The sequence below is a fragment of the Dermochelys coriacea genome, chromosome 2, assembly GCF_009764565.3.
Source record: "Dermochelys coriacea isolate rDerCor1 chromosome 2, rDerCor1.pri.v4, whole genome shotgun sequence".
Classification (NCBI taxonomy): Eukaryota; Metazoa; Chordata; order Testudines; family Dermochelyidae; genus Dermochelys; species Dermochelys coriacea.
Window position 1 is genome coordinate 236824945 of NC_050069.1, and position 15839 is coordinate 236840783.

At 39.6% G+C, this 15839-nt stretch overlaps 1 protein-coding gene across 1 annotated transcript in view; it reads left to right on the forward strand.

Moving 5' to 3' along the window:
• The window catches only part of GPR158 (G protein-coupled receptor 158), a 329341-nt gene that overhangs the window by 156714 nt on the left and 156788 nt on the right, over positions 1-15839 (forward strand). The window contains exon 3 of the mRNA XM_038393446.2: positions 5860-5962. Coding sequence (XP_038249374.1) covers positions 5860-5962 — 103 coding nt within the window. The remainder of the gene's footprint in view (positions 1-5859; positions 5963-15839) is intronic.

The window sequence follows — 15839 nt, forward strand, 5'->3', positions numbered from 1 at the left end:
TACTTACATGAGTAACGTTATGAACTTTAAGTGTTTGCTGCATTGTGGACTTGAGGCCTGATTCAACTGCCATTTTGAAGTTAATGGAAGGACTTCCACTGGGTGGTGGAAAGGTCCAGCAAAACACCACTCTTCAAAAGCTCCAACCAAATGCTTTTCAGTTTGCTCTTTCTCTGAGGCCCTGTTTCAATTGCTGTTCCTGTAGGTGCTAGTCTTACCCCAAACACGCTAAAGATCTCGTGTTTTTTGAGTGTCAGACATCAGTCATTTCCCTCAGCAAGGTGTCTAGCCAGAAACAGCATACAGCTAGAGTCCACTTGTCTGAGATTCTAACGTGCAAACAGTAGGACCATACGCAGCACATATTAAAAATGACCCATTTATTCAAGTCAGTAGGTTTAACAAAGTGACTGTGAATGTTCCAGTTCCTTTCTTGCACACATGTTTAATGAGACTGACCTGGGTGCAGCTGTTAGACCTTTTTGTTGTTGTTGTTTATTTTTTATTATCATTACACGTAGGAGCCCCAGTCAAGGATCAGGAACAAACACAAAGCCTCTTCTTTTTCCATGTCAAAGGCTTTTATTTTAATCAAGTTGTATTCATTTAATTCATTCACCACCTTTTCCACGATAATGTTTCACTATAGCTGGTCAATATTTTTCAACTTTTGAAATGTCGACATTTTAGAAAAGGGAAATATTTTCTTTAAAAATATTTCTCCCATTTTTTACTACCTCTGATATTTACTCCTGATGTTGGCCTAACCAAAATTGTTTAGTAGAAAATTCATACTATAAATAATTGAGTTTCCATGAAATTGTGTTAGTCTCTGAGTATTCTAAAATTAGATTTTGTAGCTACTTTTTTTCCTGAAATGATCCAGCTCTCCTTCCAAATTAAAAAAATTGAAGCCCAAAATTCTGCCCTCTTATACTTGTGAAATATTAAAGGGAGTGCATGGGTGTACAAGAGGTAGCATTTGGTCCAAGATTTTTAAATATTCATAATATTCCTACTAAAGGGGAGACATAACTCTTGTGATATTTTTCAATTCTCCTCTTCTAGCAATTTAAACTGAAGTGTAAAAATACAATGAATAGAAGACTATTTCATCTTTTTTGGGGTTTTCAGGAAAATTTTAACACAGAGCTATATAAGGCTGTGTCACATTTTGATATAAAATATTCATGCAATGTGGATACTCTATGGCTGTGGAATTAGGAACAATGAAATATTCACGAAATCCAATAGAATCTAGATTTTGCTCAACTTCAAAGGAAAAATATATCATCTATAACAACATGTAACCTATTATAATGAAGAAAAAGAGTGATCACAGAACTCTTGCCTGCGAAGTATTTCCTGGAATATGAACACTGAAAGATGCGTGATATGTCACCATTTATAAACTCTCTTACCCCTTTAATTGCTATTTTGTCCATTGTTAAGGGGGCAAAGAGAGTTTACCAGAGCTGCTCATATTAAAAATGTTGATTTTTTGCACCTTCAGATCCACTTAATCTAGACTGATTGCTGTTAACATTCTTTTCCTTATCAAAAGAATTAGCAGCTGCTAATTAGCAAACTTGATTTTTTTGGTGCCTTTGGACTCTCATTCCCATACCACTTTGATCTTTATTTCTCTCTCTGCTGCATCAACAAGCAGTCTGAATAGCTGTAGGATGAAGGTGAAATGCAAAGGAAACAATGGATTTGTGACCTTTTTTCCTCTTGTGTTTATTAAAGGGCTGGATGGTTTTTCACAATATATTTATATATCCATTTTCTGTTTATTATTTATTACTTGTATTATAGTAGCACTTAGAGGACTGAACCGAGATTGGGGCTCCATCATGCTAGGCTCTGCATACACACAGCCATGCAGAACACAGTGCCATCCACAGCCTCAGAAACAACTCTGACATCATAATCAAAAAGGCTGACAAAGGAGGTGCTGTCGTCATCATGAATAGGTCGGAGTATGAACAAGAGGCTACTAGGCAGCTCTCTGACACCACTTTCTACAAGCCATTACCCTCTGATCCCACTGAGAGTTACCAAAAGAAACTACAGCATTTGCTCAAGAAACTCCCTGAAAAAGCACAAGAACAAATCCGCACAGACACACCCCTGGAGCCCCGACCTGGGGTATTCTATCTGCTACCCAAGATCCATAAACATGGAAATCCTGGACGCCCCATCATCTCAGGCATTGGCACCCTGACAGCAGGATTGTCTGGCTATGTAGACTCCCTCCTCAGGCCCTTCGTTACCAGCACTCCCAGCTATCTTCGAGACACCACTGACTTCCTGAGGAAACTACAGTCCATTGGTGATCTTCCTAAAAACACCATCCTAGCCACTATGGATGTAGAAGCCCTCTACACCAACATTCCACACAAAGATGGGCTACAAGCCATCAGGAACAGTATCCCCGATACTGTCACGGCTAACCTGGTGGCTGAACTTTGTGACTTTGTCCTGACCCATAACTATTTCACATTTGGTGACAATGTATACCTTCAAATCAGCGGCACTGCGATGGGTACCCGCATGGCCCCACAGTATGCCAACATTTTTATGGCTGACTTAGAACAACGCTTCCTCAGCTCTCGTCCCCTAATGCCCCTACTCTATTTGCGCTACATTGATGACATCTTCATCATCTGGACCCATGGAAAAGAAGCTCTTGAGGAATTCCACCATGATTTCAACAATTTCCATCCCACCATCAACCTCAGCCTGGACGAGTCCACACAAGAGATCCACTTCCTGGACACTACGGTGCTAATAAGCGATGGTCACATAAACACCACCCTATATCGGAAACCTACTGACCGCTATTCCTACCTACATGCCTCTAGCTTTCATCCAGATCATACCACTCGATCCATTGTCTACAGCCAAGTGCTACGATATAACCGCATTTGCTCCAACCCCTCAGACAGAGACAAACACCTACAAGATCTCTATCATGCATTCCTACAACTACAATACCCACCTGCTGAAGTGAAGAAACAGATTGACAGAGCCAGAAGAGTACCCAGAAGTCACCTACTACAGGACAGGCCCAACAAAGAAAACAACAGAACGCCACTAGCCATCACCTTCAGCCCCCAACTAAAACCTCTCCAACGCATCATCAAGGATCTACAACCTATCCTGAAGGACGACCCATCACTCTCACAGATCTTGGGAGACAGACCAGTCCTTGCTTACAGACAGCCCCCCAATCTGAAGCAAATACTCACCAGCAACCACACACCACACATCAGAACCACTAACCCAGGAACCTATCCTTGCAACAAAGCCCGTTGCCAACTCTGTCCACATATCTATTCAGGGGATACCATCATAGGGCCTAATCACATCAGCCACACTATCAGAGGCTCGTTCACCTGCGCATCTACCAATGTGATATATGCCATCATGTGCCAGCAATGCCCCTCTGCCATGTACATTGGCCAAACTGGACAGTCTCTACGTAAAAGAATGAATGGACACAAATCAGACGTCAAGAATTATAACATTCAGAAACCAGTTGGAGAACACTTCAATCTCTCTGGTCACTCGATCACAGACCTAAGAGTGGCTATACTTCAACAAAAAAGCTTCAAAAACAGACTCCAAGGAGAGACTGCTGAATTGGAATTAATTTGCAAACTGGATACAATTAATTTAGGCTTGAATAGAGACTGGGAATGGATGAGTCATTACACAAAGTAAAACTATTTCCCCATGGTATTTCTCCCTCCCCCCCCCACTGTTCCTCTGATATTCTTGTTAACTGCTGGAATTAGCCTACCTTGCTTGTCACCATGAAAGGTTTTCCTCCTTTCCCCCCCCCCGCTGCTGGTGATGGCTTATTTTAAGTGATCACTCTCCTTACAGTGTGTATGATAAACCCATTGTTTCATGTTCTGTGTGTGTGTGTGTGTGTGTGTGTGTGTGTGTGTGTGTGTGTGTGTATATATATAAATCTCTCCTCTGCTTTTTCCACCAAATGCATCCGATGAAGTGAGCTGTACTCACGAAAGCTTATGCTCTAATAAATTTGTTAGTCTCTAAGGTGCCACGGGTACTCCTTTTCTTTTTGCGATTACAGACTAACACGGCTGCTACTCTGAAACCTGTCATGATAAGAAATGGTTTCTGTCTGCCAAGATAGACAAAGGGTGGGAGAAAGGCAGTATCATCCCCATTTTACCTATGGGGAACCTGAAGCACAGAGCTATGAAGTGAGTTACCTTACCCAGGAGTGATTTATGCAGGAATTCGGTGGCAGAGCCTGGAATTTAACCCAGGTATACTGAGTCCCAGTCAAATGCCTTAATCATAAGCCCATCCTCTCTTTGTTTGTGTTTTACATTAGAAATTCTGATATTTGTTTGCTGTTTTTTTTCCTGGAAGACTGTTTGGACAATGAGAGATTTAGCAGGATCATGAAATCACTAGTACTAGAAAGTGGAACCTGAGGAGATGAAGAACAGGGATTTTTTATTAGACTGTTCAAAGCCTTGTCTATACTTCAACATTTTGCTCCTTTAATATATGCTGGCATAGTTAGAGGCAAAACTCCTCTACATGTAGGCAAAGTTATACCAGTAGAAAAGTGCTTGTAGTGGTATAAGTGCTTATTCTGAATTGGCAAAATGAAATAAACTATGCCTGAATAAATTCTGGTTTAACTGCATGTACACTGGGGCTCTTACTGGCATAACTGTATCGATTAAAAAAAAATCACACTTGTTACCAACATAGTTACGTTGATAAAACTTTTTAAGTGTAGGGCAGGCCTAAGACGTTGTTTCTTGTTTTGTTTTTAACAACTGTTTAACTCAATTGCTTGAGCAAGGGTTGGGAAGAAAGATCTAGTTGTTAAACCCCCTCCACCTCTTCAGTTAATTCTGAAGAAAGCTCCCATTGATGTGTAGGTTTTGCTTAAACCATTCATCCCAAAGGTAATATTGTGGAATTGACTGGTTTTTAAGTAGAGGTATATTTTATTTGTATAGGAAACAGGGTTTGTGAAAGGACACAATGTTGTGTATCGTATGAAAAGTTTCTGATAGTGGATTTAATGCTGCTTCAATCATTTTGGCAAGGTGGTCCTGATGTTCAGATTAAGTGAAAGGTAATTTTTGTGTGATTAGAATTCAAACTCATTTCACTTGTTCTTACGTTCTAGGGCAGAGAATTGAGGGAGCTCAGAGGAAGTGTAAGGACTTCCACTTAAGCGACCTCCACTTAAATAGGTAGAATATTTTTGCTTTTGATGAAAGACTCCTTAGATATTTTTCATTAAACAGTTTTTCTTGTGTAATTCCACTCATTCTGTTATTATTTCAAATTGGTGTGGATCTTATGTTTAGAGTGATGAATTTTGTACTGGAGAATTTGGCTTCTGCATCTCTGATAGATCATCAACACAAAGACCCAGCTGTTTGTTTTGTTCTCTTCACTCAGAGAGGTTTAAGGCTCCATCTATTCTTACAAGTGACTTTTGGCTGTGGAACGGGAATTGAAAAAGGATATGTATGGAGCGACACTCCAAAAGTGATGAAAACCGTATGTGCCAGCTGGTCACTTCTGCCTATCAGTTGAATGAGCTTGAGCGTAACTGTCATCATTGCAATTTGCAGGATCTGAGTGGCAAGAAAAAATACATAGGTGAAATATGACTGGGGAAAAATAACTAATAAACATAATGACAAACTGAAATCAGTACATAGTTCTTGCAAGAAGGTCTATCGATATAGCTTATTTTGTTTTTATTGTAGTTGAATATGCATGTGTGTCTATAGGAGTGTGATCATCTGCATTACGTTCTTTTCCTTCCTTTCTTCTTTCTCACAGTGCATGCCAATTAAAGGCCTTGGATTTGTTCTTGGAGCCTACAAATGCATTTGCAAGGCTGGATTCTATCATCCCAACATCTTTTCAGTGAACAGCTTTCAGAGTAAGTGCTTTTGCTTGAGTTTTTTAAAAAAAAGAGAGGGGGAAAAAAAGAGAAATAGCATTAATAATGCAGGACTCCTTTTTATCCTTGTCAGGGTTATACAGTAAATTCCCAATGGCCTGCAACTCTAGGATTATATAATCACTTAAGGAGTTTTAGCCCTTTGGTTTGTCATTTGTGATAATATTGAAGATCCTGTAAAACATATCTATTTGAATCATATTTGACTTGTAAATTAATTTTAAAAATATGAAAAGAAATCTTGCTACCAGGGAATGAAGATTTCTGGCATCAATATTTGTGCACAGACTGTGAAGAAATAAATAAATATTTGTTTTCCCTTGTATTAGTGCAGAGTTGATGCTTTAGTTGCTGCTTCTTTGCATTTTTAATTGTCTTAATATTACCTGAGCTGTATTAGAAAATCCAAGCTATAATTTTGTGAAAAATGGTTATTAGAGATGGTTGGGGCTGAGAAACTGGTCATTTGTGTGATGTGCAAAACATGTCTTCTACAGGTTTCCTGAAAACACATGAGGTGAATGCTTGATACGTTATCCTGTTTTGCCACAGGGGGAGAGACTTGATGATGAATATCAGGAAAGCTGCTAATCAATTTATATACTGTTTCCCAGAATCCACGCTATTTAAATGGCAGTGAGCCCATGATCACACTTGCATGATGCTAACTGAGGCCTACACAAATTTTGTACTGGTGTACTATTTAAGTTAAGAGAGTAGTTATACCAGTCCAACCCCTAGTTTGAACACATTTATATTGTATATAGGTGCCTTTTACTGGCATGGCATATTCCACTTCCTGTATAGAAATAGCTATATGGATATAAAACACCTTTATACAGGTATAACTGCGTCCACACTAGGGGATTGTACTGCTTTAGCTAAGCTGGTATAGTTAAACTAACAGGACTTTTTGTGTGTAGACAAAGCCTGAAACTGGTTAAGTTTTCCCTTGTAGTGTCTTAGTCATAGATGCTCAATTGCTTTTATTTCTTTAAAGCTACCAAAAAAAAAATAGCTAGATACAAGGGAACCATGGCCTGAATGTGTCATGAGTAGTACCTTAGGGCCATGTCTACACTTAGACGCTTACAGTGGCACAGCTCAGTGAGCGACAGTAGCTACATCGGTGGGAGAGTGTCTGCTGCCGACACAATACTATGTGCACAAGCACTTATGCTGGAAAAACTTGTGTCGCTTGGGGTGTGTGTGTTTTTTTTCACATCCCTGAGCGACTTAAATTTTGCTGACATAAGTGCTAGTGTGGACATGGCCCTAGGAGTCTGAATAAATTCACAAAAAGAAAAGGAGTACTTGTGGCACCTTAGAGACTAACAAATTTATTAGAGCATAAGCTTTCGTGAGCTACAGCTCACTTCATCGGATGCATTTGGTGGAAAAAAATAAAAAAATAAATTCAATCATCTAATACATTCCATTTATACATCTCTCTCAGTGGTTCTCACAACGTTACTTAATGAGCCGACTTTGTTACTTATATTATATCACTTCCTGTCCTCTGGTTATATTCCCCCCCCTTTTTTTACAATCTTTAGAGGAGAAACTCATTCTCCTGTTTTTAATTATATCTGAAACCACTGGGACAAAACACCCAAATTTGTAAGTGATGCACATGTGCACCATGGATGGGTTGATTGCATTATTGCGTTTGAACTCTCAAGTGAACTGGATGGTAGACTGCAAGACTGCCAGGTTCAAAACATCCAGGTTCTTACTTCGTATTTGTGTTGGTGTACAAGTGTGGTGGTATACGTTCACTTGAGTAAAAAGTTACAAGCACTGCAGAAGGAATAGCAACAGAATAGGGGGCCCTTTTTAATGGTAGGAAAGGCTGACATTCCCATGTCTGTTTGAAGCCATCCTGCACTTTGTAGGGGTATCCACTAGGTCAGCCTATCAGTGGGTAATTAAACAGGTCAATCCTGATATGGATCCACAAAGAGATCTCAGTCTTGGCTCATTACATTATATCATGTATGTAAGTATGTATGTGATATAAATAGTTCAGTATGTTGTTTCAAAGTTTGCATGATTATTTTTGTTTCACTGTTTCATTCATTTTGTTGAGTGCCAGAGTCAAGTGGTAATGAACTGATTTTCTCATTGGGATGGAAACGGGAGCAGACAAAGTACAACTTTGTGATAGTTATTTCTCTCCAGGCTTTGCATTAATCTTTTAATGGACTGAGGGGGATGCTTGGTTATTTCTGCCGTGCAAAGTGAGTTGTTAAGGAAATCGGGATTTAATTCCTTGAATGTGAATATGCAAAATTCATTCTGTTTTTATAAAAACAAATCCCCAAAACACACCAAAGGGAAGAATGATATATTTAAGAATATCAACAACACTGATCACTGGTACCTGCATATGCTGAAACTTAATGGCCTACCAATTCAGTTCTCTGGGATCACTCTGAACTACCTTGAAACTGCTCTGAATTAACATGTTGAAGCTTGAGTTTTGGAACGTTCTCTTTGTAAGAACTACTTTTATTCAGCTAGACTCAGCTCTGTCTGCTAAATCATGTCAAAACTGAACAGTGAGAGACAGCTAATGCCCGAAGTAGGGAAGATTATCAAGTGACAGAACAAAAGACAAAACATTGACTAGAGTGGCGTGTATGTTAGACTGAAGTATTTACAAATGATCTTACTGGAATTCTGCACCACATTAGAATGTGTTTAATGTTGTTGCTACCTGGTCAGCCATGGTTACTGATGAATCCAGCAGGACCCTGAAGCTTTACACTACTTTGACAAAGTGGTGACAGCTGCCTTTGATAGGAGTGGAGACCAGCATCTCAGCTAGTTCTTTGAAACATTTCTCTCTCCTAGTCAGCGTCACTTTGGTCTGATTGAGCCCACTGTTCTTCATCCAAGGGCTGATCTCTTACAAGCTTTGGGATGTTTATGTTTTCAGAAAATGAGATCTTTAGCTGGGTATCATTAGCATAGTCCACATCCTGTCCAAGTGATCTCATGTAGACAGTGAAGAAGCAGGAAACAAGATAGATGCCGATAGGAATTCTAGGAGTGAGAGTTTCGGGGAAAGGGGGAACAGCTGTCCATTACCTCTGAGTCCTACTGGATAGGACTGATTTGAACCACGATAGCACTAACCTGCCTACTCCAACCAGTCAGCCATATCTTATGCTTGGTGTGTTGAAAGCAGCAGAGGGTCTGAGTCATATAAGCACTGAGCCACTGACCATTGTGAGGAGGAAATCATCTGGTAGTGCTAATGAGGGCTGTCTCCATGCCAGGACCCTGGGTGAAGCCCATTTGTAAGATATTGGAGATGTTGGCAGATGCCATGCATTGCTGGAGCTTGGTGTAGTCACTGTTTTCTCATTGATTTTGCATAGCAATTAGAGGTTGGGTCAGGCTGGTAGTTGGAAAGGTTTTCTACACCCAGTGTTGGATTTAGGTGGATGAGGAGGACCATTCTGCTTTTCCAGTGCAGTTGGCTCACTCACTTTCTTAAAGAAGGTATCGCTCATTTGTAAACTGCCTAATCTGAGAGACTGTGTCCGAGAGCCCCGTATGGATTTGAATGATCTCTGAGAGAGGTTAATTCCAGAGAAATTAAAACAATCACATTTGACACACATAACTCTACTTCCATATAAAGTTTGATAAAGGGGAAACTGCCCCCATTTCCTCTTTCCAGCACTGAGAATTAATCAGCAAACACTAACAATAAATGGTCAAATTTTATTTAGTTGTATAATAGTCTTATAGTAGAGAAAACAAAAATTTTAAACATTTCTCCAAGGTTGTTATGGGATAAAATTTTTATTTTCAGAATGTTCTTTTGATCTCCAAATCTTGTGGTAAATAAATAAATAAATAATATATATATATATATATGTAGTGGTCCCCCTTAAAAGCTTTCAAAATTTTGCTTTTGATAACTGATGCCACAATCTTAATTATAAATATAATTCTTCTTTCTGCCTAATTTTCCCTTTTTTATCTGTTGTAATCACTTTGAAACTTTGGTCAGGTTTTGAGCTGCACTGCAGCCCAGGAGGAGTGGGGGTGAAGGTGGCTTTAAGCCAGCTTTGTGCCCTCCCAAATCTAGGCTGCTGCTGTGAGGGCTGGTTTGGGCCCTGGAGTAACTTAGACAGGCCTGGAGAGCTGCCTACGTTAAAATAGCATGTCCCCAGCTGCCTTGAATCTTTACAGGACTACCTGGGGAGGTGGAGAAAGTGACTAGGGGGCAGAAGCTATTCTAGATTTGATATTGACAGACAGAATCTGGTTGAGAATTTGAAGGTGGAAGACAGCTTGGGTGAACATGATCATGAAATGATCGATTTCTTGATTCTAAGGAATAGTATGAGGGAAAACAGCAGAATAAAGGCAATGGACTTCAAGAAGGCAGATGTTAGCAAACTCAGAGACCTGGTAGGTTAAGATCCTGTGGGAAGCAAATCTAAAGGAAAAGAGAGTTCAGGAGAGTTGGCAGTTTTTTAAAGAGACATTTTTAAGAGCCCAAGAGCAAATTATCCCAATGCACAGGAAAGATAGGAAATATGGTAAGAGATCACTCTGGCTTAACCAAGAGATCTTCAATGACATGAAACTCAAAAAAGAGGCCCACAAAAAGTGGAAAGTAGGTCAATTTATGAAGAATGGATAGAAAAAACCCCAGCACAAATATGTAGGAACAAAATTACAAAGGCCAAGGCAAAAAAAAAAAAAAGAAGATTAAACTAGCTAGGGACATTTAGGATAACAAGAAAACATTTTACAAATACATCAGAAACAAGAAGAGAACCAATGATAGGATAGACCCATTATTCAATGCGGAGGGAAAGACAATAATAGAAAATGCAGCAACACCTGAAACGTTAAATGTCTATTTTCTTTCAGTTTTCACCAAAAAAAGTTAGCAGTGATTGAATGACAAACATAGTGAACATCAGTTTAAATGGGGTAGGATCTGAGGCCAAAATAGGAAAAGAACAAGTTAAGAATTACTTAGACAAGTTAGGTATCTTCAGGTTAACAGGGCCTGACAAAATACTTCCAAGACTACTTAAGGAACTGGTTGAAGAGATCTCTGAACCATGAGTGATTATCTTTGAGAACTCCTGCAGGGTGGGAGAGATCCCAGAGAACTGGAAAAGGGCAAATATAGAACCTATCTATAAAAGGGAGAATAGGTACAATCCAAGGGATTATAGACCAGTCATTTTAACTTTGGTACCAGAAAAACAATGGAGCAAATAATCAAACAATCAATTTGTAAGTCCCTAGAAAAAAATAAGGTGATATGGATTTGTCAAGAACAAATCATGTCAACCCAAATTAATATCCTCCTTTGACAGGGTAACAAACCCTGTGGATGGGGGAGAGCAGTAGATTTAATACATCTTGACATTAGCAAGGTTTTTGATACAGTCTCACATGACCTTCTCATAAACAAACTAAAGAAATATAGCCTAGACAAACCTGCTATAAGGTGGTGCACAACTGGTTGGAAAACTATACTCAGAGAGTGGTTATCACTGGTTCATAGAATCTCAGGGTTAGAAGGGACCTCAAGAAGTTATCTAGTCCAACACCCTGCTCAAAGCAGGACCAGTCCCCAATTTTTGCCTTAGATCCCTAAATGGGCCCCCCCAAGGATTGAACTCACAACGCTAGGTTTAGCAGGCCAATGCTCAGACCACTGAGCTATCCCTCCTTCAGGATTGGCCGGGCACAATCAGGCTGGAAGGGCGTATCAAGTGGGGTCACTGAGGAATCTGTCTTGGGTCCGGTTTTGTTCAAGATCTTCATAAATCATTTGGATAATGGCATAGAGAGTATACTTACAAAGTTTGCAGATGATACCAAACTATGAGGAATTGCAAGCACTTTGGAGAACAGAATCAAAATGATCTTGATAAATTGGAGAAATAGTCTGAAATAAATAGGATGAAGTTCAACAAGGACGAATGCAAAGTATTACATTTAGAAAGGAATATCCAATGGCATAAATACAAAATGGGAAATGACTGCCTAGGAAGGAGTACTGCAGAAAAGGATATGGGTGTTATAGGGGATCACAGACTAAATATGAGTCAACAGTGTAATGCTGTTGCAAAAAAAGTGATCATTCAGGGATGTATTATCAGGAGTGTTGTAAGCAAAGACGTGAGAAGTAGTTCTGTTCTACTCAACACTGATAAGGCCTCAACTGGAGTATTGTGTCCAGTTTTGCATACCACACTTCAGGAAAGATGTGGACAAATTGGAGAAAGTCCAGAGGAGAGCAACAAAAATGATTAAAGGTCTAGAAAACATGACCTATGAGAAAAGACTGAAAATATTGATTTGTTTAGTCTGGAGAAGAGAAGACTGAGAAGGGGATGTAACAGTCTTCCAGTACATAAAAGGTTATCATAAAGAGAAGGAGGATAAATTGTTCTCCTTAACCACTGAGGACTGGATAAGAAATAATGGACTTAAATTGCAGCAAAGGAGATTTAGTTTAGACATTAGGAAAAACTTTGAAACTATAAGGGCAGTTTAGCATTAGAACAAATTACCTAGGAAGATTGTGGAATCTTTGTCACTGGAGGTTTTTAGAAACGGGTTAGACAAACCCTGTGTCAGGGATGGTCTAAATCAATGTTATGCAGCCTGTGGCCCATGCTGCTTCCCACAGCTCCCATTGGCCAGGAATGGTGAACCGCAGCCACTGGGAGCTGTGGGTGGCCATGCCTGTGGATGGTCAATGTAAACAAACTGTCTTGCCCGCCAGTGGCTTACCTTGATTGGCCACAGGCTGTCCATCACTGGTCTAAATAATACTTAGTCCTGTCTTGTTGCAGGGGGCTGGACTAGATGACCTCTTAAGGTCCTTTCCAGTCCTATGATTCTATGCTGGGGGTCTGTCTATTGCACCGTAGGGTTGCCAATTTTGGTTGGATGTATTCCTGGAGGTTTTGTCACATGATATAATCTTTAATTAAAGGCTAATCTTTATTTCCTGCAAAAAGAAAAGGAGTACCCGTGGCACCTTAGAGACTAACAAATTTATTAGAGCATAAGCTTTCATGAGCTACAGCTCACTATGAAGTGAGCTGTAGCTCACGAAAGCTTATGCTCTAATAAATTTGTTAGTCTCTAAGGTGCCACAGGTACTCCTTTTTCTTTTTGCGAATACAGACTAACACGGCTGCTACTCTGAAACCTTTATTTCCTGGAGACTCTAGGAGAATCCTGGAGGGTTGGCAACCTTACTCCACCCCCTATATTCACCTCATGCTGACATGTCCCTTATGTTAGTGCTTCTGGCAGGGGATTTGTAAAGCAGAGTAAGATGCATTGTGCAAAACCTATACCGGAGGGAATTCTCCCCAGCTGGTTCCAGAGCTCTAATGCCTCTCCTATGTTACTGCAGCAGCAGCAGGACCACAGCAGATGGGAGAATCCCAGAATCTTACTCTTATATCTAAATTTAAGTCCTGATTCTGCAATAGATTTCACACAGGCAGACCCTGCTCACACCTGTGAAGAGTCTTGTCAACTTCAGTGAGAGTCAGTGTGAGCATAAAATTAAGTGTATGTGTATGTCTTTCCCAGGTTTAGGGCTGTAGATGGCAAATTCTTTGGGGCAGTAGTGGATCTCATTTCACTCCTCACACTGTGTTGATGCTAGAATTGCTCCTAATTTACACTAGTGTATGGTCACTAGGGGAAGGAGCAGAAGCAGTACTTTGTTCTGTAAAATGTCTGGTATATTCTAAGAGTGTGTGTGTGTGTGTGTGTGTGTGTGTGTGTGTGTGTGTGTGTGTGAGTGAGAATGAGAGAGAGAGAGAGAGAGAGAATGTAGGGATGCTACAGTCACATTATCAAGAAAATGTTTTCAGACAGGACTTCTAGAAGTGTGCATGAGCTAATGCTGTTGCAAGTTTGGGAAATTTGCTTGATAACTATAGTTAGTGAAATAACTAGGGAGCCTAAGTTTATGATTTACAAAATAGAATGAGACTCTTTGAGTTTATAGAATATGCTAGAAGTATAGGCACAGATCACAGGTATAAGTATTGCTTAAAACCTTATGTACATTCAAAATTAATGGTGGTTGTGTCTGTGACTTGTGAGAACCTCCCACTCACATGTGCACATACAGCGATAAGCATAGGGGAAACATGCATTTGTGTGACAAAGAATGAAATATAATCAAATCCCCCCAAAATATCTAGTAACGCAACAAAATTTGATGTAAATGTGTGCATTTTATGGCTTCCCTGGGTACTCTTAGTATTCAATATTCATCTGCTGCAGGGACAAATAATGCTGTTCGTTGTAGATGATGGTACTTAGACAAGGTCCTTGATCTCTACTGGGGCAGTGAGTGACCATCTTCAATAAATAAACTATACAGGAAGGCTAAAATGAGAAAATTAAAGTAGGACTCACTTAAATTAAAAGTACATTGACCATCAATAGGCCTTGGTTTCAGGCGTTAATCTTGACGGGCCAAAAATAAAAGCAGAGTAGAAAGGAGATTCTAGAATAAGTGCTGATATACAGCCATTTTGTACAGTCTGTCATCTGAGTTCTGAGTTATTTCAGGACTGACTTTTCATTTCTGCATTTGCCATAGTTAGCCTTCTACCGTATTCTCATTGTTGTTTAATGTTAGTATTTAAAATGCATTGAAATGAGGGCAGCATGCTCAGTGCTGTAAACATCACCAATGAGGCAAAGAAAACCTCAGAAACCTTACAAAACATTTCCTTAATCTGTTTTATTGCTTTATATGCTGTGGGGATTTTAAAAGTCTATTTCTTTGTGTCCTCTGAATAGGCTTCATTGGTGGGATCTTCAGTTCTGCCAAGTGGTTTGATGCCAGTCATAACTCATTCACGTGCTGATTACCAGTCAGGTTTCATGTAATTTACTGAGGTTTTTTCTGGATTCCTAAAGTACTTCAGAGCAGGCACCAAGTTTAACTATTTTAGGATTCGCACTTTCCAGATGTGTTGGCCAAATACTGATTGGATAATTACATTTCACATAACAAGAATAGGAAATGTTTTACATGCTGAGATACAAAGAAGAAGAAAAATAATTAATTCTAGCTGAAGACCTGCTGTAGAACAATTGGTGAATATTTCTGTGATGATCCTGGTAATACTTAGATTTCAGGGTTAAACTTAGATTGTCAGTGAGCTAATAATGATTCACAATAGAGTAATTGACAGAGAAATTCTTTGCAAATCACTGCCGAGGCTATTTATTTTCCCTTTTGTGATAATGAAGAGTCCTCCAGACATTGGTTGAAAAACTTCCGAGTGCCTAGGACCTTGCTCTAAGGTCTCCAAAATGTGTGCTGTATCTTTCTTTTTTCAGTATGTTAGGATGGAGCATACTCTTTTCTGAGGTTTTAGAATATTTTTGAAAATTATTAAAGCAGCTCTGGTAGTGATGCCTGTTAAGATTGCCCAAGACTTCCCATCGTAAGACTGGTTTCAGAGTAGCAGCCGTGTTAGTCTGTATTCACAAAAAGAAAAGGAGTACTTGTGGCACCTTAGAGACTAACAAATTTATTAGAGCATAAGCTTTCGTGAGCTACAGCTCACTTCATCCGATGAATCCAAATCGGTGCATCCAAATGCATCCGATGAAGTGAGCTGTAGCTCACGAAAGCTTATGCTCTAATAAATTTGTTAGTCTCTAAGGTGCCACAAGTACTCCTTTTCATTGTAAGACTGTGTTTTCAGGTTTATAACTTTGCCAAACTTTAATTACTTGGCCTGAAATTTCCTATGGTGGGAGTCTGCCTCAGGTTGAATTGAGGAAAAATTGCTATGAGATCATGTAACTGAAG